Source organism: Jaculus jaculus, chromosome 17 (assembly GCF_020740685.1).
Source record: "Jaculus jaculus isolate mJacJac1 chromosome 17, mJacJac1.mat.Y.cur, whole genome shotgun sequence".
Lineage (NCBI taxonomy): Eukaryota > Metazoa > Chordata > Mammalia > Rodentia > Dipodidae > Jaculus > Jaculus jaculus.
The window spans coordinates 5,768,563-5,796,535 of record NC_059118.1 but is presented as its reverse complement, the minus strand read 5'-3'; the positions used below and the strand labels follow the sequence as shown (position 1 = coordinate 5,796,535).

Sequence of the window (27,973 nt, the reverse complement as noted above, 5' to 3'; positions counted from 1 at the left end):
ACCCCCAGGGCTGTATCTGCACACCATTACACCTTCCACACCTGCCCCCCATCTCCGCGGCGGAGAGCGCCGCCCCCGGGCTGCTCACCAGGGGGCGCGCGAGGCCCCGAGGCCGGAGCCCGGGCGGGGCCAGGTTGCGCATGCGTGTCCGGCTCCCGGGGGGGAGGGGCCCGAGCGAGCGGCGTTCTTGCGGAGTGCGCCTGCGCGGCGGCGGGAGGCCGGCCCCCGGCGGAGATATGGCTGCGAAGAGCTTCTTTTCCCGCCTCAGAGGCTCTCGGCGATTCCTCGGTGGCTTCGTAGCGGGGGCTGTGGTGGGCGCCGCGGGCGCCGGGCTGACGGCCCTGCGGGTCTACCGGGGTCAGGGCGCGTGGCCGGCGAGGGACCCGGATGGTGAGTCCCTGGCTGCCACCTCCCTCCCTCTCCATCCCTTTCTCTCTGTCTGTCTGTCTGTCTGTCTGTCTCTCTCCCCTTCTCCTTCCCGGGTCTTCCTTTGATTTCAGGCATGCACGCCCTCACCCCCTGCCCCATCAGTGAGGACATGCCCACCATAGGGGTACTTAGCCCAGTGCTTGGTCCCCGCCTGGCCTTCAGAAAGCACTGGATGCAGGAATGGCTAGATGAGCAGGCTCTTTGAAGAAGCTAGCTTGCTGCGGTTCAGTGCAGATAAATCCTCCGCCTAGGGTGCGTGGGCACCCTATCTTGCACCCCTAACCCTTTCCAAAATATGCTAATGCACTCTGTCCTTGCCACACTTGCTAGTGATCAAGAACTGTCCAGGTGCTTGCAGCCCGGACGGAGCACCCAGAGACGGTTAGATGGGGACACTGTTGGGGAACGCTTGGTTTCTTTCCGTCCTCTTAGTCTTGATAAAGCGCATGTCTCAGTGCTGTCTGGGACAGATCATTGAGAAAGAGTGTCAGTGAGGGGTGATTTTTGTATATTAATGTTATTTTATTTATTTGAGAGTGATATATATATATATACATATACATATATACGTACATACAATATATATATATTGGGTATTTCGAGGCAGGGTCTCACTCTGGGCCCAGGCTGACTTAGAATTCACTATGTAGTCTCAGGGTGGCCTTGAACTCAAGGCAATTCTCCTACCTCTGCTGGGGTTAAAGGTGTGCACAACCACACCCTGCTCTTGTATTTTATTTTTGAGATAGGGTCTCACTGTAGCCCAGGTCTATATGGATTTCAGACTATAGCCCCAGGCTCACCTTGAACACATTGTTGATCCTTTTACCTCAGCCTCCTAAATGCTGTGATTATATGTTAGGGGCTGGGTCTCACTGACTCTGAACTCACTCTGTAGCCTCAGGCTGGCCTTGAGCTCATGACTATCCTCCTACCTCCCAAGTGTTGAGATTAGAGATGTGAGCCAACACTCCTGGCTATTATTATTATTATTAATTTTATTTTTATTTACTTATTTATGAGAAAGAGAGAGGGAGTAGAATATATGGGCACGCCGAGGCCTCTAGTCATTGCAAATGACCTCCTGATACATGTGCCATTATGTGCATCTGGCTTACATGGGTATTGGGAATTGATCCTGTGTCCTTAGGCTTTTCAGGCAAATGCCTTAACCACTGAGCTATCTCTCCAGTCCTATCTGTGTTATTTTGAGAAAATGGTTGACTATGTAAACCAGTCTAGTGTTGAAATTATATCTATTGCCAGGGCAAAACACCTGACTAGAAGCAGTTAAAAATGGAAGGAACAAGTTTCTTTCAGGTTTACAAGTTCTGAGGGGAAGTTGCGTTATGTTGGTGAAAGCATGGAATGAGCTACATACTGGTTCATGTCTCGTCACCTACCTGGATATACATCATTTTTAAAAGATTTTTATATGTCATCTGTATTTCTTCTTTTGAGAATTCTCTATTTAGATCCATACGCGCCCCCCCCCACCTTTTTTTCTGAGGTAGGGTCTCTAGTCCAGGCTGACCTGGAACTCACTATATAGTCTCAGGGTGGCCTTGAATTTATGGCTGTTCTCCTACTTCTGCCTCCCTGGTGCTGAGATTAAAGATGTGTGCCACCATGCGAGGCATAGCCCATTTTTTAACTGGGTTGTTTGATGTCTTATTTAGTTTTTTGAGTTCTTTGTGTATTTTGGAGATTAATCCTCTGTCAGATGCATAGCTGGCAAAGATTTTCTCCCATTCTGTAGGTTGTCTGTTTGCTCTATTCACAGTATCCTTTGCTGTAGAAAATCTTTGTAATTTCATGAGGTCCCAGCAGTTGATTTGTAATTTTGTTTCCTGAGCAATTGGGGTTGTATTCAGAAAGTCTTTGCCAAGACTAATATATTGAAGGGTTCCCCTAGTTTTTCCTCTAGCAGTTTCAGAATTTCAGGTCTGATATTAATTAAGGTCTTTGATCCATTTGGATTTAGTTCTTGTGCATGGAGAGAGATAAAGATCTATTTTCATCGTTCTACAGATACGCTTTTCTCAGCACCATTTGCTGAAGAGGCTATCTTTTTTTTTTGTTGTTTATTTTTATTTATTTAAGAGCAACAGACAGAGAGAGAGAGAATGGGCGTGCCAGGGCTTCCAGGCACTGTAAATGAACTCCAGACGTGTGTGACCTCTTGTGCATCTGGCTAACGTGGGTCCTGGGGAATCGAACCTCGAACTGGGTCCTGAGGCTTCACAGGCAAGCGCTAAACCGCTAAGCTATCTCTCCAGCCCCGAGGCTATCTTTTTACCAGTGAGTATTTTTGGCATTTTTGTCAAAGATCAGGTGACTGTAGCAACCTGGACTTACATCTGGCTCCTCTCTTCTGTTCCACTGATCTACATTGATGCCAGTACCATGATGTTTTTGTTACTATAGGTGAAAATCAGCTATGGTGATACCATCAACCTTATTTTTGTTGCTCAAAATTTTTGCAGATATTCGAGGTTTTTTTGTGCCTTTAAATGAATTTTGGGGTTGTTGTTTTCTATTTCTGTGAAGAATGCCATTGGAATTTTGATGGGGATTGCATTAAATACGTAGATTGCTTTTGTAAAATTGCCATTTTCGCAATATTGATTCTTCGAATCCAAGAACAAGGGATGTTTTTCCATTTCCTAGTGTCCTCTGCAATTTCTCGCTTGAGTGATTTAAAGTTTTCATTGTAGAGATACTTCACTTCCTTGGTTCAGTTTATTCCAAGCTACTTTATTTATTTATTTATTTTGATGCAATTGCAAACGGGAGTGATTCTCTTGATTTCATTCTCTGTGTGTTTATTGTTAGCATATAGGAAGATACTGACTTCTCTGTTTATTTTGTATCCTGCTATGAGGCTGTAGGTGTTTATTAGCTCTAACAGTTTGCTGATAGTCTTTATGTATAGAATCATATCATCTGCTAATAATGATAACTTGATTTCTTCCTTTCCAATTTGTATCCCTTTAGTATATATCTCTTGCCTTATTGCTACGGCTAAGACTTCCAGTACTATATTAAATAAAAGTGAGGACAGTGGACACCATTGTCTTGTTCCTGGTTTTTTTAGTATTATGTTGGCTGTAGGTTTGTCATAAATAGCCTTTATTATGTTGAGATATGTTCCTTCTATTCCCAGTCTCTGTAGGACTTTTATCTGAATGGACGTTGGAATTTATCAAATGCTTTTTCTGCATCTAATGAGATGATCATGTGATTTTTGTTCTTCAGTCCATTTATATAATGTATTACTTTTATCAATTTGCGTATGTTGAACCATCTCTGCATCTCTGGGATAAAGCCTACTTGGTCACATGAATGATCTTTCTGATCTATTCTTGTATTCTGTTTGCCAATATTTTGTTGAGAATTTTTACATCTATGTTCATGAGGGAGGTTGGTCTGTAATTTTCTTTTGTTTTGTTCTTTCTTTGTCTAGTTATAGTATCAGGGTGATGCTGGCTTTGTAGAAGGAGTTTGGTAGGATTTCTTCCCTTTCTATTTTATGGAAAAGTTTGAGAAGCAGTGGTGTTAGTTCTTCCCTGAAGGTCTGGTAAAATTCACCAGTGAATCCATGTGGGCCTGGACAGTTTTAGTTGGGAAAATTTTTTTTTATAATTGCTTGGATCTCTATACTTACTATAGGTCTATTTAATTGGTTAATTTCATCTTGGTTTAATTTTGGTAGGTCATAGAAGTCAAGGAAATCATCCATTTCTTTTAGATTTTCAAACTTAGTGGAATATATGTTCTTATAGTATGTCCATATTTTTGAATTTCTCTGGTATGTGTTGTGATGGTGCCTTTTTCATTTCTAATTTTGTTTCCCTCTTTCTTTTGGTCAGATTTGCTAAGGCTTTATTAAACGTGTTTATCCTTTCAAAGAGTCAACTCTTTGTTTCATTGATTCTTTGGATTTTTTTTTGTTGTTTCTATTTTATTAATTTCTGCCCTAATCTTTATTATTTCTTTCTGTCTACTGATTTTTGGTTTGCCTTGTTCTTCTTTTTCCAAGGCCTTAAGGTAAAGCATTATGTTGTTTACTTGGGACCTTTCTAATTTCTTAAAAGGCACTTAAAGCTATAAATTTTCTTCTTAGGACTGCATTCATTGTGTCCCAGAGGTTTTGTTCTAATTATCATTTGATTATATGAATTTTTAATTTCCTTCTTGATTTCTTCATTGACCCATTCATCATTTAGTAGTGTATTTTTTAGTTTCCATGATTTTGTGTATGCTCAATAGCTTTTCTTGCTATTGATTTATATTTTGATCCCATTGTGATCAGATAAGTGTAAGACATTACTTCAGTTATCCTGTATTTGTTAAGATTTGCTGTGTGTCCTAATAGATAGTCTATTTTAGAGAATGTTCCATGTGCTGCTGAGAAGAATGTATATTTTGCAGCATTTGGATGAAATGTCCTGTAGATATCTGTTAAGTCCATTTGTTCCATGGCTTCATTTAATCCAGATGCATTTCTGTTTATTTTTTGCCAGGATAACCTGCCATTGATGAGAGTGGGATATTGAAGTTACCCATCCACTACAACTGTGTTTGCTGTTATCTGTGACTTTAGTCCTTTTTTTTTTTTTTAACATTACTCACTGCTTTTTTTTTTTTTGACAACTTCCATAATTGTAAACAATATCTCATGGTAATTCCATCCCACCCCCCACTTTCCCCTTTGAAACTCCACTCTTCATCATATCCCCTCCCCCTCTCAATAAGTCTCTCTTTTATTTTGATGTCACCTTTTCCTTCTATTATGATGGTCTTGTGTAGGTAGTATCAGGCACTGTGAGGTCATGGATATCCAGGCCATTTTGTGTCTGGAGGAGCGTGTTGTAAGTAGTCCTACCCTTCCTTTGGCTCTTACATTCTTTCTGCCACCTTTTCCGCAATGGACCCTGAGCCTTGGAAGGTGTGATAGGTGTGAGTGACCTCAGTCCTAATAGTGTTTGTTTGATGAACTTGGAAGCCCCCATGTTATGTGCATATATGTTTAGGATTGTAATGTCCTTCTGTTGGAGTGGTCCTTTAATCTGTTGAGGTAGGGTCTCACTCTAGTCCAGGCTGACCTGGAATTCACTATGTACTCTCAAGCTGGCTTCCAACTCATGACAATCTTCCTACCTTTGCCTCCTGAGTCCTAGGATTAAAGGTGTGTATTGCTATGCCTGGCTGGTTGTCTTTTGAAAAACTAAAATCACGGGCTGGAGGGATGGCTTAGCAGTTAAGGCACTTGCCCGCAAAGCCAAAGGACCCAGGTTTGATTCCCTAGAACCCATATAAGCCAGATGCACAAGGTGGCACATGCATCTGGAGCTTGTTTGTAGCGACTGGAGAAGCTGGCATACCCATTTCTCTCCTTCTCTCTCAAATAAATAAATTAAAAAAAAACAAAAAACAAGAGGGCTGGAGAGATGGCTTAGCAGTTAAGGCACTTTCCTGTGAAGCCTAAGGGCCCAGGTTTGACACCCCAGAACCCACGTAAGCTAGATGCATACAAGGTGGTGTGTGAATCTGGAGTTCGATTGCAGTGGCTGGAGGCCCTGGTGAACCCATTCTTATTCTCTGTCTCTCTCTCAAATAAATAAAAATAAATTTAAAAATCTAAGGAGCATGCACCACCTTGTGCATCTGGCATATGTACTGGAGAATTGAACCTGGGTCCTTTGGTTTTATAGATAAGTGCTTAATTGCTGAGCCATCTCTCCAGCTCTAAAAATAGATTAATTTTTTTAAAAAAATTTTGTTGTTGTTGTTGTTTATTTTGATTTATTAATTTGAGAGTGACAGAGAGAGAGAGAGGAGAGTGGGCGCGCCAGGGCTGCTTAGCCACTGCAAACGAACTCCAGACGCGTGCACCCCTTTGTGCATCTGGCTAACGTAGGTCCTGGGGAATCGAGCCTTGAACCTGGGTCCTTAGGCTTCACAGGCAAGTGCTTAACCGCTAAGCCATCTCTCTAGCCCTAGATTAATTTCTTTATGTTTGTTTATTTGAGAGCAAGAGAGGAGAGAAAGAAACAGACGCCGAGAGAGAATAGGTGTGTCAGGGCCTCTAGCCACTGCAGATGAGCTCCAGAAGCAGGTGCCACCTTGTGCATCTGGCTTACCTTGGTCCTGGAGAATCAAACCTGGGTCCTTAGGATTTGTAGGCAAGTGCTAAACTGTCTCTCCAGCCCTTGGTTCGATTTTTGAGCAAGTTCTTTGTTTAGGTAGCCATTGTCCCTATATTTTGTTCTTGTTAAGAGTCACTAATGTTTGTTTTTGTCTGCCCCTCCTCCTTGTTTCTTTTCCTGTCTAGAGTCTTCAGAAGAAACTATCTTGGAACAGTTTGGATTCCCTGTAACTGGAACGGAGACCAGGTGTTACACAAATCACGCTTTGTCTTATGACCAGGCCAAGAGGGTGCCTAGATGGGTTCTTGAACACATATCCAAAAACAAGATCATAGGTAGGTCGTTGGAACAAAATCGAAGGTATTGAGGACATTCCCAGATTTAGAATAAAAAGGATTATTGGTAATTATCAACTTAAAATTTTATTTTATTTATTTAAGAGACAGGGAAAGAGAGAGAAAGAGGCCTCCTGATTGCTGGGATTAAAGGTGTGTGCCACTGCACTTGGCTCATCTTTTTTTAAAAAAATATTTTATTATTTATTTTTCTTTTTAAAAATCTTTTATTTATTTATTTCTTAGAGACCGGGAGAGGAGAGAGGGAGGGAGGGAGAGAGAGAAAGAAGGGGAGAATGGGCACACTAGGGCGTCTAGCCACTGACAATGAACTCCAGACACATATGCCACCATGCGCATCTGGCTTACATAGGACCTGGAGAATTGAACCTGAATCTTTAGGCTGCACAAGCAAGTGCCTTAACCACTAAGCTATCTCTCCTACCCCTAAAAAAATATTTTATTTATTTATTTGAGAGAAGAAAGAAAGAAAGATGGAAAAAAAGAAAGAGGCAGATATATAGAGAGAATTAGGTGTGGCAGGGCCTCTAGCCACCACAAACAAGCTCCAGATACATGCACTACCTGGTGCATCTGTCTTATGTGGGTCCTGGGGAATTGGACCTTGGTCCGTAGGCTTCACAGACAAGTGCCTTAACTGCTAATTTTTTTCTAGCCTCATAGTACACATTGACAATTACGTTTGTCTGACTGACTAAGTGGGGTGGAGGGTGCAGGGGCATCCGTGGAGCTTGCTGCTCCGCGAGTCTCACCTCTTCAGCAAGCTGCAGGTCTGCAAGAGACCCTGACTCAAAAAATGGTGAACAGTGCCTGGGGAACAACACCTGAGGTTGTCCTCTGGCCTCTACACACTCACGTGCACACGTGTGCACCTGGTGCACACACAGAAAGGACAAGAAAGGATGTCGGAATCGGTAACTTCATTGGTCTCCATTTTACACTTTTTTGTTGTTTTTTTGAGATAAGGTCTCACTCTAGCTCAGGCTGACCTGGAATTCACTATGTAGTCTCAGGGTGGCTTAGAACTCATGGTGATCCTCCTGCCTCTGCCTCCCAAGTGCTGGCATTAAAGGCGTGCGCCCCCACACTTGGGCAGTTTGCACTCTTTGAGTAGCGGTCTGAGTATGTTTATTTTTAACAAGACACATGACAGATCAAAACTGTGTTGGGGTTTGTGTGAGTTCTCTCTCTCTTTTTATTTATTTTTTATTATTTGGTTTGTTGAGGTAGGATTTTACTCTATCTCAGGCTGACCTGGAACTCACTATGTAGTCTTAGGTGGCCTTGAACTCACAGCGATCCTTCTACTCTGCCTCCCAAGTGCTGGGATTAAAGGCGTGCACCACCATGCCCAGCCTCAATTCTCTTTGGCAATCCATTCTGGAGGTACTAGACATGAAGCAAAAGTTGCCAGGTGTGGTGGTGCATGCCTTTAATCTCAGCACTTAAGAGGCAGAGGATTGCTGTGAGTTCAAGGCCATCCTGGGATTACAGAGTGTTTCCGGTCAGCCTGGACTAGTGTGAGGCCCTACCTTGGAAAAGTAAAAATCAAATAAATAAATAAATAACATAAAAATTAATAAAGAAGCAAAAATTTACATTTAATTCTTTAAAATATTTTTATTTATTTGCAAGCAGAGAGAGAAGACAGAGAATGGGCATTCCAGAACTTTGAGCTGCTGCAAATGAACTCCAGATACATGTGCCCCCTTGTGCATCTGGCTTACATGGGTACTGGGGAATCAAAACTGGGTCCTTTGGCTTTGCAGGCAGGTGCCTTAGCCACTAAACATCTCCCCAGCCCTGACATTTCTTTTGTACCATGTAGTATGCACATAATCTGTCTTCGGAATTTCTGGATGAAGCCCATTGCTTAAATCTTTATTTTGTCCTGGCTTAAAGGCTTAAGAGCAAGATATCAGAGACACCCTTCCTGCTTCAGGCTGTGCCTGCCCAGAACAGATTGTTTTGTATCTATATTTATCTGTTATTTCAGTACAAATGTTATTTGTGTAAAACACATTATATGGAGGGGGGGATTTAAAAAATTATTTAGTAGCCAAGCTTTTTAGACTCTTGGCTGTTTAGTCATTGTTTTTGCTTGGGCTCTGTCCAGGGCAGTCTTCCTGTAACTGGAAAGGCCAGCGTCCACACGTGGTGAGATGGCTTCTCTGTATGAGAAGCACACTTTCCTGGTCCAGGCCTTTCCAAACTCCAGGGGAGGATCTGAGCGATTCTTGGAGCTCGAGCCCTGCCCGTGGTCTCTAGTGCTAGCTGCTCTGAGGGACACCTTCCAGCAGCAACCAGCCCCCTCGCGAGCCCGTTGCTGACTGAAACCATCTCGTGTGTTTTCCTTCAGGTGATGCGAACAGAAAGCATTGTAAATTCAAGCCTGACCCCAGCATCCCTCCACCCTTCAGTGCCCTCAACGAGGACTATGCTGGGAGCGGCTGGTCGCGGGGACACATGGCACCAGCAGGAAATAACAAATTCTCAAGTGTAGGCGTATTCGGTGGGGGTGGGGGGCGGGTGGGAATGTGGGGTTGATGTTACATGTGTATTAGGACTTGGGGATGAAACGCTTGGAGCTAATCCCTGATTTTTATTTTTATTTTTTTATTTTGAGAGCTTGTTTCTAGCAGGGGAGTGCAGCTACTGGTATACCCTTGACAAAGACCAGCCCTCCTCTATTTGGGGAAGGCGGGCATCTGCAACCGATCGCGCAGCTTCGGGAGGGACGCACACGAGCGGTGAGGGAGGAAGGGACCCCGCCTGGTCAGCCGGGTCTGCTGAAGCAACCCTGACGGTCAGTGCGGTGACAGATGTCGCAGCCAGATCGCCCTCACATCCTATTCTTTTTATTTTGAGAGAGAGAGAGAAAATGGGTACACCAGGGCCTCAGCTGCCAGGAACAAACTCCAGGCACGTGTACACGTGTACCCCCTTGTGTATATGTACAATACTGCACGCTTGCATCACTGTGTGTGTGGCTGTGTGTGACCTGGAGATTCAAACATGAGTTCTTAGGCTTTGTAGGCAAGCGCATTAACCACTAAGCCATTTCTCCAGCCCCAAATCTCTAATTTGTAAAATTTTTAAATTATTTTAAATTTTTATTTATTTGAGAGAGTGAGAGAGAGACTGACAGAGAATGCGCCTGCCAGGGCATTCCATATTGGGAACAGCAGCTTAAAGAGGTGGGTCAGACTGGCATTGACAGTGACCCACAGATCAGGGAGGTAGTGAGGTAGAGCTTTGTGTGGGGTCACAAGCACAAGGTGAGTGAGCCTACAGTGGTCGGAACCTCAGTGCGCAAGGGACTTTTCCTCTGCTCCTTTTGAACTGGTGTTTGTTTCACACCTACACCTCAAAATGCGTGAAAGTTACCTCCATGGATGCTTCTTGTACTTGGGGTTTACAGTATGAAGCTGGGTTTTTACAAATGAAAAGCAATGCCAGGTACTAAATGACTAACATTATTAGAGTCATTTGTTGACCTTTTATTTATTTTTATTTTGGGGAAGATGGGGTTGAGTTATGGTCTTATTGTAGCCAGGCTGACCTGGAATTCACTGTGTAGTCCCAGGCTGGCCTTGAACTCATAGCAATCTTTCTACCTTGGTCTCCGCTCAAGTTCTGGGATTATAAAGGCTTGGGCCACCACATCCAGCTATTTATTGACTTTTTAGAAAATATTTTAATTTTTTAAAAAATATTTATTTTTATTTATTTATTTGAGAGAGAGAGACACAGACAGAATGGATATGCCAGGGCCTCTAGCTACTGCAAATAAACTCCAGACACATGCGCCACCATGTATATCTGGCTTACCTGGGACCTGGAGAATCGAGCCTGGGTTCTTAGGCTTCTCAGACATGTGCCTTAACCTCTAAGCCAACTCTGTAGTCCAATATTTTTATTTTTATTTATTTATTTGAGAGAGAGGTACATAGAGATAGAGAGAATGGATGTGCCAGGGCCTCCAGCCACTGCAAATGACCTCCAGACGCATGTGCCACCTTGTGCATCTAGCTTACATGGGTCCTGCAGAAACGAACCTGGGTCTTTTGGCTTTGCAGGCAAGCACCTTAACCAGTAAGCCATCTCCCCAGCCCATTGACTTTTTTTTTTTTTGTCAGAGGAAACAGTCTCATGTAGCTGGAGCTGGCCTTGAACGCCTGTAGCTGAGGATGAGCTGTCTCCCGTCCTCCACATCTGGAGTTAGGGTTATAGGTGGGCACCACCACGCCTGCCTGATAGTCCTTATTTTGAATGATATTAAAGGGCTGCCTGCTCTGGGTACCTTTGGGCTTGTGCATCTGAGCACTGGTGGGCTGGGCATGTGGGAGTGCTTGCTGAGCAGCGGCTGCAGCACTGATGCCTGATGAGTGAGTGAATAGTAGTTAGCTGCCTCGAGGTAGACCAAGATTGAAGAACTCCTTCCCTCTCTCTCTCTCTCCCTCCCTCCCTTTCTCTCTTTCTTTTGGTCTTTTTGAGGTAGGGTCTCACTCTAGCTCAAGTTGACCTAGAATTCAGGATTGCCTCAAACTCCTGGTGATTCTCCTACTTTTGCCTCCCGAGTGCCAGGATTAAAGGTGTGCGCCATAAGCTGGCAAGTGTCAGCAGTAAAATGTCTTAAAAGGGAAGATATTTCAGTGTAATATACTGCTTTTGTTTCTTTTCACAGAAAGCCATGGCGGAAACCTTTTACCTTTCAAATATTGTACCTCAGAATTTTGATAATAATTCTGGATATTGGAATAGGTAAGTTTTGGTTTTAATATATATTTGAGGGAGAGAGAGGGGAAGTGAGTAGGTGCACCAGGGCCTCTTGCCACTGCATACAAACTCCAGACATATGCACTACTTTGTGCATCTGGCTTTTGTTGGGGAATCAAACCCAGGCCATCAGGTTTTGCAAGCAAGTGCCTTTAATTGCTGAGCCATCTTCCCAGCCCAGGTGTGAGTTAAAAATTTATACACACACACACACACACACACACACACACACACACAAATTATTTTCCAACGTAGGGTTTCAGTCTAGCCTCAGGCTGACCTGGAATTCTCTCTGTAGCCCCAGCAGGAACTCACAGTGATCCTCGTGCGTCTTCCTTGTGAATACTTGATTAAAGGTGTGCACCACCATACTTGGTGTGACAGTTTGACTGAATGGCCCCTAGTATATTCATGGTTTTATTAAAATTTGTAATTTAAAGCTGCCGTCACCTGGCTGGAGGAGGTGTCATTGGGGGGTTCCTGGGGCCCGGCCCTAAGGCAGGGGTTGGTTTTGCTTAGGGCTCCTAAGTGTGCTTGTTTGTGGTGCTGGTGATGGCTGGGGCTTCTCCCTCTGCTTATAAAGGCAGGCCAGCTTCTTCTGCCATTATGGAACATCCCCTGAATCTGTCAGCTTCAATAATATCCCTTCCTCCATAACTGCCTGGTCTGGAAGTTCATCCCAAGTGACATGTGACTTTCTGCTACACCTGACTTCCATCTTTTTTTCCTTCCAAAGTATTTGTTGAAGATCTGAGATGTTTGTACTATTTTCTAATTGCATCCCTATGGGACCATTTAATATTCTTTTTCTAAGGAATCTACTTATAGGGAAAACTTTATCTTTTTTTTTAAATTTTTATTAGCATATTCCATGATTATAAAAAAAATCCCATGGTAATTCCCTCCCTCCAAAACTTTATCTTGTACGTGGGCGTATGTGCTATTAACTCAAGTTCACATTTAAATTTTTTTTTTTTTCAAGGTAGGGTCTTGCCTGTAGCCCTGGCTGACCTGTAATTCACTGAGGTCTCGTGGTGGCCTTGAACTCATAGTAAGGGCTGGGATTAACGGCATGAACCACCACCATGCCCTGCTCATTTTTTTTTTTTTTTTTGGTAAATAGTTTATTTACTTGAGAGAGGGGGAGGGAGAGCATGGGCACATGAGGGCCTTCAGCCACCACAAATGAACTCCAGACAAATATCACTACCTTTTGCATGTAGGTTTACATGGGTACTGGGGAATGGAACCTGAGTCCTTAGGCTTTGCAGGCAAGTGTCTTAGCCACTAAGCCATCTCTCTAGGCCGATGTTGTCATTTATAATATTGGTGTTGGAACTTCAGTCTTTCAGCATAAATCTCTGTTTCTCACATTTTGTCCTTTGTCATGACATTTGTAGTAGCATCATTTCAAATGTATACGTATAATTTACTTGACCTTTTTCTTAGGTCTAATCAAGTTACATTAAGGATGCAGTAAACATGGGTGGGGGTTCCTTAATTATTTGTAAGCAGAGAGGGAGAGAATGGGTGGGCCGGGGCCTCCAGCCACTGCAAACTGAGCCATTCCTCCAGCCCCAAGTTCCTTTTTTTATTTTTATTTTTTGGTTTTTTGAAGTAGGGTCTTGGTCCAGCCCAGGCTGATCTGAAATTCCCTACATAGTCTCAAACTGGCTTCAAACTCAGTGTGATCCTTCTACCTCTGCCTCCTGAGTGCCCAGCTCCGAGTTTCTTTTATTTTGAGACCAGGCCTCACTTTAGGCTGATTAAACTCAAGAGGTAGACAAGAACCACCTTGAGCTCCTCATCTCCTGCCTCCTGAGTGCTGGTTTTACAGTCCTATACCACATGGTCTGGCTTGAATTTAGTGTTTTTTTGTTTGTTTGTTGTTTTGTTTTTTGAGGTAGGATCTTGCTGTAACCTAGGCTGATCTGGAATTCCCTGTATAGTCTCAGGCTGACCTGGATTTCACTATGTAGTCTCAGGGTGGCCCGATTTTTTTTTTTTTAAATGTGTAAGAGAAAGAGAGAATTGGTGCACCAGGGCCTCCAACCATTGCAATAAAACTCAAGATGCATGCACCATCTTAGTATGTGCATGTGTGACCTTGTCCGCTTGCCTTACCTTGTGCAGCTGGCTTATGTGGGATCTAAAGAGTCAAACATGGGTCCTTAGGCTTCACAGGCAAGCACCTTAACCACGAAACCATCTCTCCAGTCCTCAATTTTACATTTTAGATAAGAAACAAGTGTTGTTATTTTTGTCTTTAGGGTGTTATTCTTAGTGAGGTCTTGTTCTTTTTTTTGTTTTAGTTTTTCGAGGTAGGGTCTCACTCTAGCCCAGGCTGACCTGGAATTCACCATGGAGTCTCAGGGTGGCCTTGAACTCACGGCGATCCTCCCACCTCTGCCTCCCGAGTGCTGGGATTAAAGGCGTGCGCCACCACATCCACTCTTCAGTAAATGTTAAAACCACTTGCCACTTTTATCTGGTAAATTTGAAAAATAATTTTTATTTTAAAAATATTTTATTTATTTATGTATTCATTTGAGAGAGAAAGAAAGAGAGAATGGGTGCACCAGGGCCTCCAGCTACTGCGAACACTCCAGATACATTTGTCACCTTGTACATCTGGCTTATGTGGGTACTGAGGAATTAAACCTGGGTCCTTAGGCTATGTAGGCAAGCACCTTAATCACTGAGCCATCTCTCCAGCCCTTTATCTTATTTTTAAAAATAGATTTAATAGGCTGGAGAGATGTCTCAGTTGTTAAAGCCTAAGAACTCATGTTCGAGTCTCCAGGTCCCATGTAGCCAGATGCACAGTGATGCAAGTGTGCCAAGTCACACTTGCCCACAAGGGGGTGCATGTATCTGGGGTTCATTTACAGTGGCTGAAGGCCCTGGCACGCCTATTTTCTCTCTCTCTCAAAAATAAATAAATAAAATATAATAAAATAATTATGTATTTGAGAGAGAGTAAGGGGAGGGGCATGCCAGGGCTTCTTGCTACAGCAGATGAACCCTAGACATATTCACCACTTTGTTCATCTGGCTTTACATGGGTACTGGGGATTTGAACCCCAACCAGGAGGCTTTGCAAGCAAGCGCCTTGACTGCTGAGCCATCTCCCAGTCCCCCAAACAATGGTCTTGTTTGTTTTTTTTGTTATCTTAACCCACTCTGTAGCCCCAGGCTGACCTCTTGACACCCTCCTACCTCAGACTCCTGAGTGCTGGGAATTAAAGATAAGTGTCACCAAGCTTGGTAAAAAATGTCTTTCAAACTGAGCGGTCAGGCAGCTGCTGAGACCAGCCAGTTCACGCTTCCTGCACGGCGACCCCAAAGAGCGCCTAGATAAGGAATGAAGGCTCACTGGTGGCTACCCTGAAAGCACTCCTGTTCTTCACAGCTTTCATGATCACAGTTCCCATTGGCCTTTATTTTACAACCAAATCTTAATTTTTGAAGGCGCCCTCGGAATGTCCAATGGGGACAGCTGTTTTTATGCTGCTCTTGTTGCGGTGGTTGCTGTCCATGTGGCGCTTGCCCTCTTTGTGTGGCCTGGAATGGAGACCCACGGCAGTGCGTGAGGCAAACAGGATGAAAAAGAACATCGCCTTTTGAAAGCATTAAAATTACTTTCGAAGTATAAAAATGTTTTTTAAATAATAAATTATACCTTTGTGAAGAGTGTGGTAAAATATTAGGTCATATTTTGGAACTTAGAGTGAATTCATATAATCTTATTAAAATAAATACAAGTTTTATATATAATGAAACGTGACTAGAACATTCAGTACTTTTAGCCCTTGAAATCTATCCTGAGGAATTAATATAATGTTGAAGAATGTGAGACACATAAGATAAATTCAGTGTTTAAATAGGCATGTCAGCTTTGTTGCAGTGGCATGTAATTCTTGAACAGTACTTGAAAACTGTGGCATAGATGAGGTTTTGTCTGCCTTTCTTTCTATTTATCTGTCTTGCATCCCTAGAATTTCTTTTGTGTTACTGACCTGGAACTCACTCATAGCGATCCTCCCTCTTCTGCCTCCTGAATGCTGGGATTCAAAGCTTGGGACACCACACTTAGAATTGGCCTGGGATTGTGCAGGCTAGGCAGGTGCTGTAACACTGAGCTAAGACCATGGCCCTGATAAGTATTTTTTAAGCAATGTGTAGTTGTGTTAAATAGTCTTGTATTTTAAAAATCATTTATCTTGTGTGGGGAGCATGCATGTTGTGCACTCTGGGCATGTCTTCTCTTCTTTCTTTCACTTTGAGACATGATTTCTCTTTTTTTAATTCTTGGTCTGGGAAGGCCAGACCCTGATGTCATCGTGGGCCACAGGCACGTTGGGATATAGACACATGCATGTGCCAGTTTGTGTCCAGCTTCACCCGGGCGCTGGGGGTTGAACTCGGGTTTGGCAGGCTTGCAGACCTAGCACCTTGCAGCCACTGAGCCGTCGCCCTCATCTTCCCTTTTGAGACAGGCTGTGCTTTGTAGTTCTGGCTGGCCTGTAAGTCCTCCTACCTCAGGAGGATTCAAGGCTAATGTAGCTGCGTGGCTTAAAGTTTGTTTTTTTTTTAATAAAACATTGGGAAAATTATTGCTTTATATCTTATAATATTCTCATTTAAATTCCTGCAATGCAGTGTCTTGGTGTTGTTCCTTGGGACTGATCTGATTTGCCATTTTTCTGCATGTATGCTTGTAAAAATAACACAGCATGTTTTTGGTTTGTTTTTCAGAATAGAAATGTATTGTCGTGAACTAACAGAGAGATTTGAAGATGTCTGGATTGTATCTGGACCTTTAACCTTACCTCATACTAGAAGCGATGGGAAGAAAGCAGTTAGCTACCAGGTAGGGGCATGTAACATTCACACGTATGCTGTTTGTATGAAATCATTTCTTCATCCTGCACTCTGCTGTTCAGTTTCATTTATGCAGTGTAATTTCTTGGATATCTAGTAGGGTATAAGCAAAGGGAAAATAGTAATGGATACAGAGCCATCCTTGACTTCTAACTACAGTTCAGGTGTGTGGAGGGGAAATGTCACCAGCAAACCTGGCTGCTGTAATACAGGTGACCACAGTGTCTTGAGTGCTGGGATGACAGGCATGTGCCATCAAGCCAAGCTAGAAGCTTTTTTTTTTTCCCTGTAGGTAGGCTCTCACCAGCGTAGGCTGACCTGGAACTCACGCTCTAGTCCCCGGCTGGCCTCCTACCTCTGCCTTCCTGAGTGCCGGGATTAAAGGCATGCGCCGCCACACCTGGAGCTTGGGTTGTTTTGTTTTAAAGATGAATTTGTTTTTCTTTATGTATGACACTTTAAACACCTTTATAAGCTGAAGGGAACAGGTTAAAGATACGAGAGTATAATTAGTGGTGTGAAAGTTTCCAGTATTGAGGAATTCTTGGTAAGTTTACAGAGTGGTGCATTTCGTGCCAAGTGTTTGACCAACAAATTGTAGTGCTGAATCTCGGCGTGGGAGCCTGCCCGACGATGCGCAGGAGAGTGGCCCATGCGATACACCGACGTCCACGTGCGGTGGTGAGGAACTGCAATGAGGAAGTGCAGGTGGATTTGGAGGAACTGCTTAGTTCAGTTCTGGCAATAATGTAGATTTTTTTTAAAGTATTTTATTTATTTATTTGAGAAAGAGAGAAAGAGAAGCAGATTGAGAGAGAATGGGCATGTCAGGGCTTCTAGCCACTGCAAATGAATTCCACATACATGCAACGCCTTGTGCATCTGGCCTTATACGGGTCCTAGGGAATCGAACCTGGGTCCTTTGGCTTTGCTGGTAAATCTTTAACTGCTAAGCCATCTCTCCAGCCCTAGTATAGATATTTAATAAATGCTGGCTGGGTTAAATGGTTATTTTAGGCAGTGTGGTAACAGCCGTAGGAAACACCTGGGAAGGAGATATGTAATGTTTGGAGGGTCCTCTGTTCCCCTGACATGGCGAGGAGCAGCCCATCAGGACCGACGTGCGGTGATGGGTGGGCATCTGACATGTTCCCACAGGCCCGCTTCCTTTCTCACGTGAAGTGACAGCCCCAGCTGCCTCTGTGTATTTGGTGGGAGTGCAGGGACTTGTTTTCAAGGATTGTCACACCCTTAGGGAGTTTCCAGTACTTTATTTATTTATTTATTTATTTTTGAGGTAGGGTTTCACTCTAGCCCAGGCTGACCTGGAATTCACTATGTAGTCTCAGGGTGGCCTTGAACTCACGGCAATCCTCCTACCTCTGCCTCCTGAATGCTGGGATTAAAGGCATGCGCCACCACGCCCGGCCTTTACTTTATAAAATATTTTATTTATTTATTTACAAGCAGAGAGCGAGTAACAGCAAGAATGGGTGTGTCATGGACTCCAGCCTCTGCAATGAACCATTTTGTGTAGCCCAGGAAAACAATACAATTTTTTTGAAACTTTATATTTATTTACTGGAGAAAGAAAGAGAAAGGAAGGAAGGAAGAGGCAGATAGAGATAATGGGTATGCCAGGGTCTCTAGCCACTGTAAATGAATTCCAGATACATATGCCACACTGCATCTGGCTTACATGGGTACTGAGGAATTGAACCTGGGTCCTTTGGCTTTGTAGCCAGGCACTCTAGCCACCAAGTCAGCTCTAGTCCACAGTACATTTTACCATCTTTATTACTACATTTAAATATATTTATTATTATTAATTTATTTATTTGAGAGAGAGAATGGGCATGCCATGGCCTCTGGTCATTGCAAATGAATTCCAGATGCATGTGCCACCACCATGTGCATCTGGTTTATGTGGGCTTTGGGGAATTGAGCGTGGGTCCTTAGGCTTTGCAGGCAAGTGCCTTAACTGCTGAACCATCTCTCCAGCCCAGTGATTTGTACTTTTTTTTTTTTTTTTTAAATTTTATCATTTTATTTATTTAGTTAGAGAGAAAGAGGATGAAGAGAGAGAGATTGTGTGTGCCAGGGCGTCCAGCTGCTGCAGACAAACTCCACACACTGCACCACCTTGTACATCTGGCTTATGTGGGTCCTGGGAAATTGAACCTTGGTCCTTTGGCTTTGCAGGCAAGCGCCTTAACTGCTAAGGCGTTTCTCCAGCCCCAGTAATTTGTACTGTTAATGAGTCGACTGAAGAATGTCGGCTGCTAAGTCTGAAAGAATGAAAAGAGGGCGCAAATCGTTCTGCAGCATCGCAGTAACAAGCCGTTCAGGAAAATTCTAAGTGGTGCTAAGGCTAGTGTCAGTTTTACGAGGAATAGGCATTTGCTTAAAGTCTCTTTACATAGATTACTTAACAACCACAAAGGTGAGAAAAGAAAACTTTACCTCCTTAGCTCAGTGACCAAAGGTGACACCGGCGGCAGCAGGCTGTACTTCTGGTGTGATGTACTGAGGAGAAGAACGCCTCTTCCATCATGTTTCTGCCAGAAAAGTCACGTTGAATTCCATAGAAGCCCAAGTTGGGGGACACTGTAAAGCAGGTCTTGTGCTTTGCAAGGGGATAGTATCTTAAAAGGAAGGGCTAGCGGGCGTGGTTGTGCCCCCCTTTAATCCTGGGTCACAGGGGGCTGAAGCAAGAGGATCACCAGCCTGGGGCTCTAGAGTAAGTTCCAGGTTAACCTGAGCTAGAGTGTGACCCTGCCCCGAAATAAAACAGCACAAAACAAAAGTTAAAGGAAATTAAGGGGGCAGTGGCTCATGCCTTTAATCCCAGCACTTGGGAGGCAGAAGTAGAGGATCGCTGAGTTCAAGGCCAGTCTGAGACTGCATATGAATTCCAGGTCAGTCTGGACTAGAGCGAGACCCTACCTCAAAACTGACGCTCCCCCCCCAAAAAAGGGAAATGAAAACAGAAAAGGCAAAGGCTGAGAAACCAGCTGTTTCTGATCGCTAGATTGTAGTGTCGTGAAAACAGCACGTGTAGTTGATCTTCATGGAAAGACAAACACTGCTGAAAAGGGGTTGTCGGGACAGTTGGCTCCACGTGAGGTCTGTAGACACTTGTATTCACTTTCCTGGTTTTGATAACTAATCTCTGGTTATGTGATTGAATGTCTCTGTTCTTAGGACATACATCTGAAGGGTTTAGCGATAAAAGGATACAGCTCTGGCTTAGTTTAACAAACATGTACAGAAGCCTGGCGTGGTGGCGCACACCTTTAATTCCATCACTGGGGAGGCAGAGGTAGGAGGATTGCCAAGAGTTCAAGGCCATCCTGAGACTATATAGTGAATTCCAGGTCAGCCTGAGCTAGAGTGAGATCCTACCTCGAAAAACCAGAAAAAAAAAAAAGGTATGGAAAATGGGGAAAACAAGAGAATGATAAGTAAATCAAGCAAAATTTTATCAGTTGTAGAATATGAGTGAAGAATGGGAAGTCTAGTTTGTAATTCACAATTGAAAGACATGCCTGTTGTCTTTTTTTCTGTCTGGGAATTCTTACACTGGGACAACCGGCTGTCAGACCGGCAGGGCTCAGACGTGTCGAGTGACTTCTTGAATCCGCTCATGCTTTTCACTGACAGATCTCTCTATACTGATACAGGTTTTGTTAGCTATGGCATTACTTTTCACATCAAGCTTGATTTCAGGTAAAATTATAAACCTAAAAATCGTTAGTGTATCTTAGCATGAGAGCGAAGTGTGGCGAATTGCCTTCAGTCTGGTTTGGGGGGTTTCAGGGCGGCACTTTCTCCAGTGGTGTGGCTTTGCTAAGTCGCTCCTGTGCTCGTGAACATGACCCTAAGTAAACTCAGGGGTCACCAAGAAAAAAAAAATCAAAGTAGAAAGGGAACTGGTTAGGAAGAAGGGGTTCATGCAGCAGGAGGGGGTCATGAGAAGGTAAAGGGAGTGTGAATTTTATGTATGCACATAATGTATTTTGATCACATTGCCAAAAAGATAAATGAATTGAACACATACATAGGTTTGTGTATTTATGCACACACATACACGAATACACCTGGGAGAATTTTATTATGAAAAACAGGAGGGAGGCTGGACAGAGGCAAGGGCGGGACGTGTGCTGAGAAGCAGTCAGTTAGAACATTCATGTGAGTGGGAAGCAAAAATGAAAGGTTGAGGGCTGGTGGCAGAAACCTTGAATGTCCAGCTGAAAAATATCCAGACTGTTGTCTTGCAAGTGAGGCCTTTTCAAAGAGCAGTGTAGACTAAACCGTGTTCTCAGCACTGCACGGGCCTGGAGATTGCTCTGTTCCCTCGGGGACAAAGCATATGAATTGTGAATTCCCGGCTCCGAGGGACTGCTTGGCAGTTGTGTATTGCCGTTCAGAATGCTTGCAAAGGGCACTGTTCTCTCTCATACTGTCTGTTTGCAGCTGTGCTCGAACCCTTCTTCAGGAGAGCGTGCCCGACGAAGATGGGGCTTGTTCTGTTTTCTATCCAGACATCAGTTCATGCATGCTTCTGCTTTGGAGGAAATGATGCAGATTAGCTGGCATTTTTTTCTTTGTTTTTTAAACATATTTTATTTGTTTATTTTATTTGAGAGAGAGAGAGAGAGAATTGGTGCACCAGGGCCTCCAGCCCCTGCAAACGAACTCCAGACGCGTGCGTTCCCTGGTGCACCTGGCTTACTTGGGTCCTGGAGGATCGAAATGGTATCCTTTGGCTTTGCAGCCAAACAGCCTCCAAGCCACTTCTCTAGCCCCTGAGCTGGTGTTTAAGGGCCATGTGCACTGGGCAGCACTGTCACCCTCACTGCCGTCCTTACTGAGCAGCAGCAGCTGTCCTCTTCTACGCACGGAAATGGAGGCTTGGGAGGGTCAAATCCAAGCCACACACGTACACACGAGTCTGTCTGACAGAACAGCTGCCAGTCATTCAGAGGGCTGTTCCAGCCCCAAGCTTCTGCCTGCAGGGAACAAAAGATGCGTGCGGCTGGAGAACGGTTACAAGTCATGTTTGCTAGCATGCAGAAATAACAGAAAATGGGCCAAGAAGAGGAGGGCTCCTTCTTGCCCGGCAGAACTGTCTGTTAGAATATGGAAGAGAGGATCACGGTGCCCTGGAACTGTAGGGGACGTGTGCCGCGGGGAAGATGAGAAGCGGTGACTTTATCAGAAGCGAGCCATCTGACAGCTCCAATCAGAATCAGCTGGATTACAACCGGGTCAGGCGGCGCCGGCTCGGATGGGCTTGTTTCAGGAACAGATTGACTCCCGACAAGTGAAACAGACCCGAGGACTGTGGCTTGCGCGGTGCAAACGAGCTGACAAGAAGGGGCGCCTCTGCAGAGGGGTGCTCGTGTGAACACTACTTAACCACCAGCTCCTCTGCAGCAGCGGTGCCCACTTCCCCCATCTCTCCTGGAGCAGAAACGCCGGCCAGGAGTCTTGAGGCATCATGCGATGGGGAAAGGAGGCTTTTTTCTTAAGTCTGTAGTTTAAGACTTAGGGAAAGCCTTTGTTCCTGTTTATCTGTTACTTTACCGGCTGCCTCCTTACCCCTGCCCTCTCCCTTCAAGGACGGGAGGGTCTGGGAAGCTGGTGCTTTCCAGAGGAGCCTGTCAGGCTTGGCTCCCTCACCACATGTGCTGGGCTTCACAGGTGACACGGGATTTCCCTCACCGGTGACTACCGTTCTTGCTGTCCCAGTTATGTGAGGCTTTGCTTGTCCTACTACCATGGAATCTTCAACTTGTTTGGCATCCTAAAGCCTTGCTCTCTTGATGTGTCCCAGCAGCTTTATTTTATTTTGGGAATGTATTTACTTATTTATTTGGTCTTTGTAAGGTAATGTCACCAAATACATTGTCTGACTATAATAGATAATGTTCTACCAAGTTGTTGCTTAGTATTTCATTGAAAGCATTGTGCATGTGACATTTAAAATAGTAGGCTTTGGGCTGGAGAGACTGTGCAGTGGTTAAGGGCATTTACTTAAAAAGCCTGACAATCTGGGTTTAATTCCCCAGCACATATTTAAAGCCAGACACAAGGTGGCACATGCATTTGTAGTTCATTTGCAGTAACAAGAGGTCCTGGCGTGCCCATCCTCTCCTTCCTTTCCCCCTGGGGGTGCTCTTGTGAACACTCCTTAACCACCAGCTCCTCTGCAGCAGCGGCGCCCACTTCCCCCATCTCTCAAATAAATAAATAAAATGACAGGCTTGGGGTTAGGAGATGGCTGAGCAGTTAAAGGCACTTGCTTAACAAGCCTGTCAGCCTGGGTTCGGTTCCCTTGGTCTCACATAAAGCTGGACACACAAAGTGGTGAGTGCATCTGGTGTTTGGTTGCAGCAGCAAGAGATTGTAGCACATGCGTATGTGCACACAAACACACAAACAAATAGCTTCTGTTGTTTCATATACATATGGTGGTTTCTTGAGGTAGGGTCTTGCTCTAGCCCAGGCTGATGTGGAATTCATTGTGTAATCTCAGGGTGGCCTTGAACTCACGGCAATCCTCCTGCCTCTGCATCCCTGGTGCTTGGATTAAAGGCATGTGCCACCGCACCCAGCAATAATTTTTTTTTAAATGGAGCCTTAGCCTGGATATTATTCCTTGCCAACTTCCTGTGGGGTTGGGCTAGGCTCTGTGGTCTTTGAGGCAGAGGAGATGTCATTTCTGTCTCTTGGAAGGAGTTGGCAACTCAGGTCAGCATGTAGGAACGCCTTCAGCTTACAGCGAGGGTCAGTGTAGGGATGTCATGTGTGATGTCATGCGTGTTGTGTTTTTCAGTTCTTCAAGGCTGCATCCAAGCTGTGTTAGTTTTCAGAGTACAGCAGTAATTTAACAGCAGCAGAGGTTTCTTTTGTGAGGTAGAATACTCCAGGTTTTTCTTTTATTATTTAATTAATTAATTTATTTGACTGACAGAGAGAGAATGAGAATGGACATGCCAGGGCCTTCCAGCCACTGCAAATGAACCCTTGTGCCCCTGGCTAACGTGGGCCCTAGAGAGCCGAACCCAGATCCTTTGGCTTTGCAGGCAGATGCCTTAACCACTAAGCCATCTCTCCAGCCCGGTTACTCCAGCCGTCTTGAATGAGAAGCATTGCTGCTGACTGACTGATGGTACAACCTGTTTCATGGCAGTCCTAGACATCCTTCGTCTGTTGTCATTGGCATCCCTCTTCATGTGGCCCCTCAGGCCACCATCGACCTTGAGCTGGCCTCACCTTGCTTGACCCACGTTTCCTCCTGGCCCTCTGGCTCTAACCCTGCAGTTGGCATTCTACCTTCCCAGCGGCATTTGCTGTAGACACGGCTTTCACATCGGTTTTGGTGGTTGTGAAGTTTATTTTATAGGTAGGATCTCATCTAGTCCAGGCTGTCCTTGAAACATGATCCTCGTGTCTCTACCCTCGGTGCTGGGATTATAGGCGTGCCCCACTGTAACCAGGGTTTTGTTTTGGCCTATGTTTATGCGCGTGTGTGTGTGTGGTTGTATGCGTGTGGGTGCATGTACGTACGTGTGTGTGCGTGGTTGTATGTGTGTGGGTGCATGTACATACGTGTGTGTATGCGTGGTTGAAAGTGCCTGCATGTGGAGGCCAGAGGTTGAGTTGGGTGTCCTCCTTGGTCACTGTTTATCTTACTTTTTAAAAAAATATTTTTACTTATTTATTTATTTGACAGAGAAAGAGGGAGGGGGGAGAGGGAGAGACAGAATGGGCGTGTCAGGGCCTCCAGCCACTGCAAACGAACTCCAGACACCTGCGCCCCCTTGTGCATCTGGCTAACATGGGTCCTGGGGAATTGAACCTATGTCCTTTGGCTCTGCAGGCAAATGCCTTAACTGCTAAGCCATCCCTCCAGCCCTATCTTTTTTTAAGACATGGTCTCTCACTGAATGCAGAACTCACCAATTTAGGCCAAGTTTGGTGACACATTCCTTTAATCCCAGCACTCAGGAGGCTGAGGTAGAAGGATTGTTATGAATTTGAGGCCAGCCTGAGACTAAATAGTGAATTCCAAGTCAGTCTTGGCTAGAGCAACACTGTACCTAGATAAACCAAAATAAATAAATACACACACACACGTATGTATATGTATATAGACCTCACCAATTTAGGTAGCTAGTGAGCCCAGGGGTCCTCCTGTCTCCCTCACCTCACTGGGATTACAGGCATAAACCACCACATCTGGCTTTCTGTGAGTGCTGGGATATGAACTCAGGTCCTCATGCTCGCATGGCAAGCTCGTTGCTGACCGAGCTGTCCCCCAGCTCCTCGCAGCGGTTGGGTGAAGTAGGCCATTTGGCGAATACGCACACTTGGATGGGTGGTGTAACTTACTGCCTAGTGGCAAAGCCAGCACTAAGCAGACCTCCCTCCAGGCCACTGAACCTTTCACATGTACCGTCTAGGAACACTTGTAGGAAGGCCTCCAGTCTTCCCCAAAGTAGGAAAAATTTGTATGCAAATTGAGTTACCTATAAGGGAGATGGCCATAAGATACTTATTTTAAGATTAAATTTTTAAGTCTTAAATTTAAGGAAGAAAAAGACAAGGTGTAATGAATTTCTAAACAGGACCCGGTCTCTGTTTTAGACAGGTTGAAGATGTCTGTGTCCTGGGAGCAAAGTAGACTGAGTCACAGAAGAGCCAGTGAGTTGTTTTCATTTTTCTAGTTATTTGTAGGGACGGCATTTTACTCACTGGACTATGGTAAGAAGGTCATGTCTCATCCTGTGGTTCCTAATAGCAGTTTCTGCGTTCATGAGGCTTCTCAAAAGGGTGCAAGGGACTCAGGTGTAGCTGAGGGGGCGCGTGTGCTCTGCATGTCCGGCACCCTGGTTCAGTCCTCAGACCAGGAGTCATGAGGTGACCATAGGTAGAGCCCGGGAATGTACGTGTCAGACGTCGTTACCTGGGTGGGATTTGATGGACGGAATTAGAAGCTCTGGTTGGCAGTACATGAGCATGGCTAGTTACTTCATTTTGCGTGTTGTCGTTTGCTTGTGGACAAGTCCATGAGACTGGTGTGGAAGGCTTCTTGTGCTGTGCTGCACTGACCTGCAAATCCCACCAGGTGGCACCAAGGATCTGCTTACCTTTGGGCCCCCAGCCTGGAGCATTTGAAGCCAGCTTCTACCTAGTGCCCGCTTGTGTATGTGGCTCAGCTGTGGCTGTGTCCTCTGTTCGGATCCCCCTTTTCCATGAACTCCCTTCGTCCTGTTGTTCCTGGTCTGTATGTGCATCCAGCCACCTCTGCGTGCAAGCCGAGCTGGGGTGCCCTAACTTTCCTTCAGATGGTCACTTATTGCCAGTCAGCCTCTGCGGTTGCCAGGGTCAGGTGCACATGTTCCGTGAGCATCCAGGCTAGGTGGGAACCTCCAGGCGGTGGTCCTTGAAGGAGCAGGCTTCTGTTCCCAGGTGCAGAGTGGCCTTTTGGGGTGAGGGTTTTGTCCCTGTAGATCTTATCATTTCATAAGCCTGTTTTCATCCTGCACCCTCACCAGCCACTTCTGGTATCTTTAAAGACACTCAGTTATAGAAACCATTCCTGTGGGTGTGTCTTCCCACCGTCCCATAGTTGATTCAGAGGGACCTTCATGTGTGATGAACAGTGGATGGCCCTGGAGTTCCAGGCATAGGTTGGAGCTTGTGAAGAGCGGGAAGGAAGCCTCCTCCTCTGCCCTCACTCACGGTCTCAGTTGTGTTGTGGACTGGGCACCCTGCAGCTGGCAGCAGTGTCTGATCAGAAAGAAAACTGCCTGTCAGTATGGAAAAGCCTGGAAGAGGCAGAGATGCCACGGGCATGTTTGAGTTGGATCATGTCATTTTATCGGGGACCATTGAGTAAATGGATACACAGCTTTTCTCTCGTAGATAACAGATGAGGTTTTTAAGGGGATTGGAAGGACCCTGGAGGCGGCTTTGTAATAATGTTGTCTCCATCATATACCGGCCTGCCCCAGCTCTGGTTGTGTTCTCAGCCTGACCTGGCTCTGCTTCCTTCAGTGTGTGCATGAATTTCCAATTTGTCTGATTTGATACCTTGCTTCAGAAGGTCTGTGTGATGGTCCAGGTGTGCATGAATTTACTTAATCTCATTTAAAAAACCCAGCCTGGTTAGGGTGGGACTTGGTAGTACTGTGATGTGCAGTCTGCCTCTTTCAGGGCCGTTTGTTTCATCCTAGTGAGTTGATGAAGCCTGTGTTTCTGTTGCTGGAGCCTGGAGCCCCCAAGCTAACAGTTTAGGCCTTTGAGTGTCTTGGAGCAACAGAAGTCCTGATTATGAGATAAAGAGAAAATAGCTGCTTCTCTTGCCCAGTGAAACCTCCGCACACAGTCACGGTGCCCTTCGCCTGCCGTCCTGTGAGCAGAGCACATCCTGGGACCCCGTGCTCTTTGGGGTGGCACTGTTTTAAAGAATGTGATTGCTCAGAACTGCTGCTAGATAGGCATCTTCTCTGTGGGTCCATTTTCACTTTATTATCCTTGGTAATTGAGATTTTATTCACCAGGATGGGGTGAAGTCAGGCGAGGGGTTCCTTGGGAACTGCTAGCACAAAGCAGCGTCACTAACTCAGCGGTGTCGTGTTTTCAGGTGATTGGTGAGGACAACGTGGCAGTCCCCACACACCTTTTTAAGGTGATCCTGGCTCGCAGAAGTCCTGAATCTCCTGAACCACTGGCACTGGGGGCCTTTGTGGTGCCCAATAAAGCCATTGGCTTTGAACCCCAGTTACCTGAATTTCAGGTGAGCCTTCAGGACCTGGAGAAGATGTCCGGTCTAGTGTTCTTCCCGCGCTTGGACAGAGCCAGCGATCTCCAGGACATCTGCTCCGTGGACACCTGCAAGCTCCTGGGTTTCCAGGAGTTTGTGCTGTACCTGAGCACAAGGAAGGTGGAGGGAGCCCGCTCTGTGGCCAGGCTGGAAAAGATCCTGGCAACGCTGAAGCAGGCGGGGGTTGAGCCCGACGATTACTTCCTGAGTCGCTACAAGAAGAAACTGGAGGAACTCAAACCTCTGGAGCAGTTAGATCCCGAGCCAAAAAGGTCCTCGTAGCTCTCTGAGGAGAATGCCCCATGACTGTCGGGATGCGGCGCCCGCTCCACGAGAGGTGTCAGTGGCTTTGCTTAAAGAGGTGATGGAATCCCCACTCAACTCCTGCCAAAGGATGAGAGAGTTACAGCTTTTTTTGGGAAGGGAGTCGAGGTAGGATCTCAGTCTAGCCCAGGCTGACCTGGAATTCACTATGGAGTCTCAGGGTGGCCTCGAACTTACGGCTGTCCTACCACCGCCTCCCCAGTGCTGGGATG

The 27,973-nt window shown here is 45.2% G+C and overlaps 1 protein-coding gene across 1 annotated transcript; it reads left to right on the top strand.

The window, feature by feature from the left end:
- Positions 1-225: 225 nt before the first annotated feature.
- Positions 226-27,973, top strand: Exog (exo/endonuclease G). The gene is made up of 6 exons (XM_004661996.2): positions 226-390; positions 6,767-6,916; positions 9,297-9,436; positions 11,625-11,701; positions 16,475-16,589; positions 27,258-27,973. The coding sequence occupies exons 1-6, from the start codon at positions 237-239 to the stop codon at positions 27,717-27,719; spliced, it is 1,098 nt and encodes a 365-aa protein (XP_004662053.2). The 5' UTR covers positions 226-236; the 3' UTR covers positions 27,720-27,973.

Coding starts and splice junctions, on each gene's coding strand:
- Exog (XM_004661996.2), top strand. CDS start 237: ATGGCTGCGAAGAGCTTCTTTTCCCGCCTCAGAGGCTCTCGGCGATTC. Junction 6,917..9,296: donor ATCCAAAAACAAGATCATAG/GTAGGTCGTTGG, acceptor GTTTTCCTTCAG/GTGATGCGAACAGAAAGCAT. Junction 11,702..16,474: donor AATTCTGGATATTGGAATAG/GTAAGTTTTGGT, acceptor TTTGTTTTTCAG/AATAGAAATGTATTGTCGTG.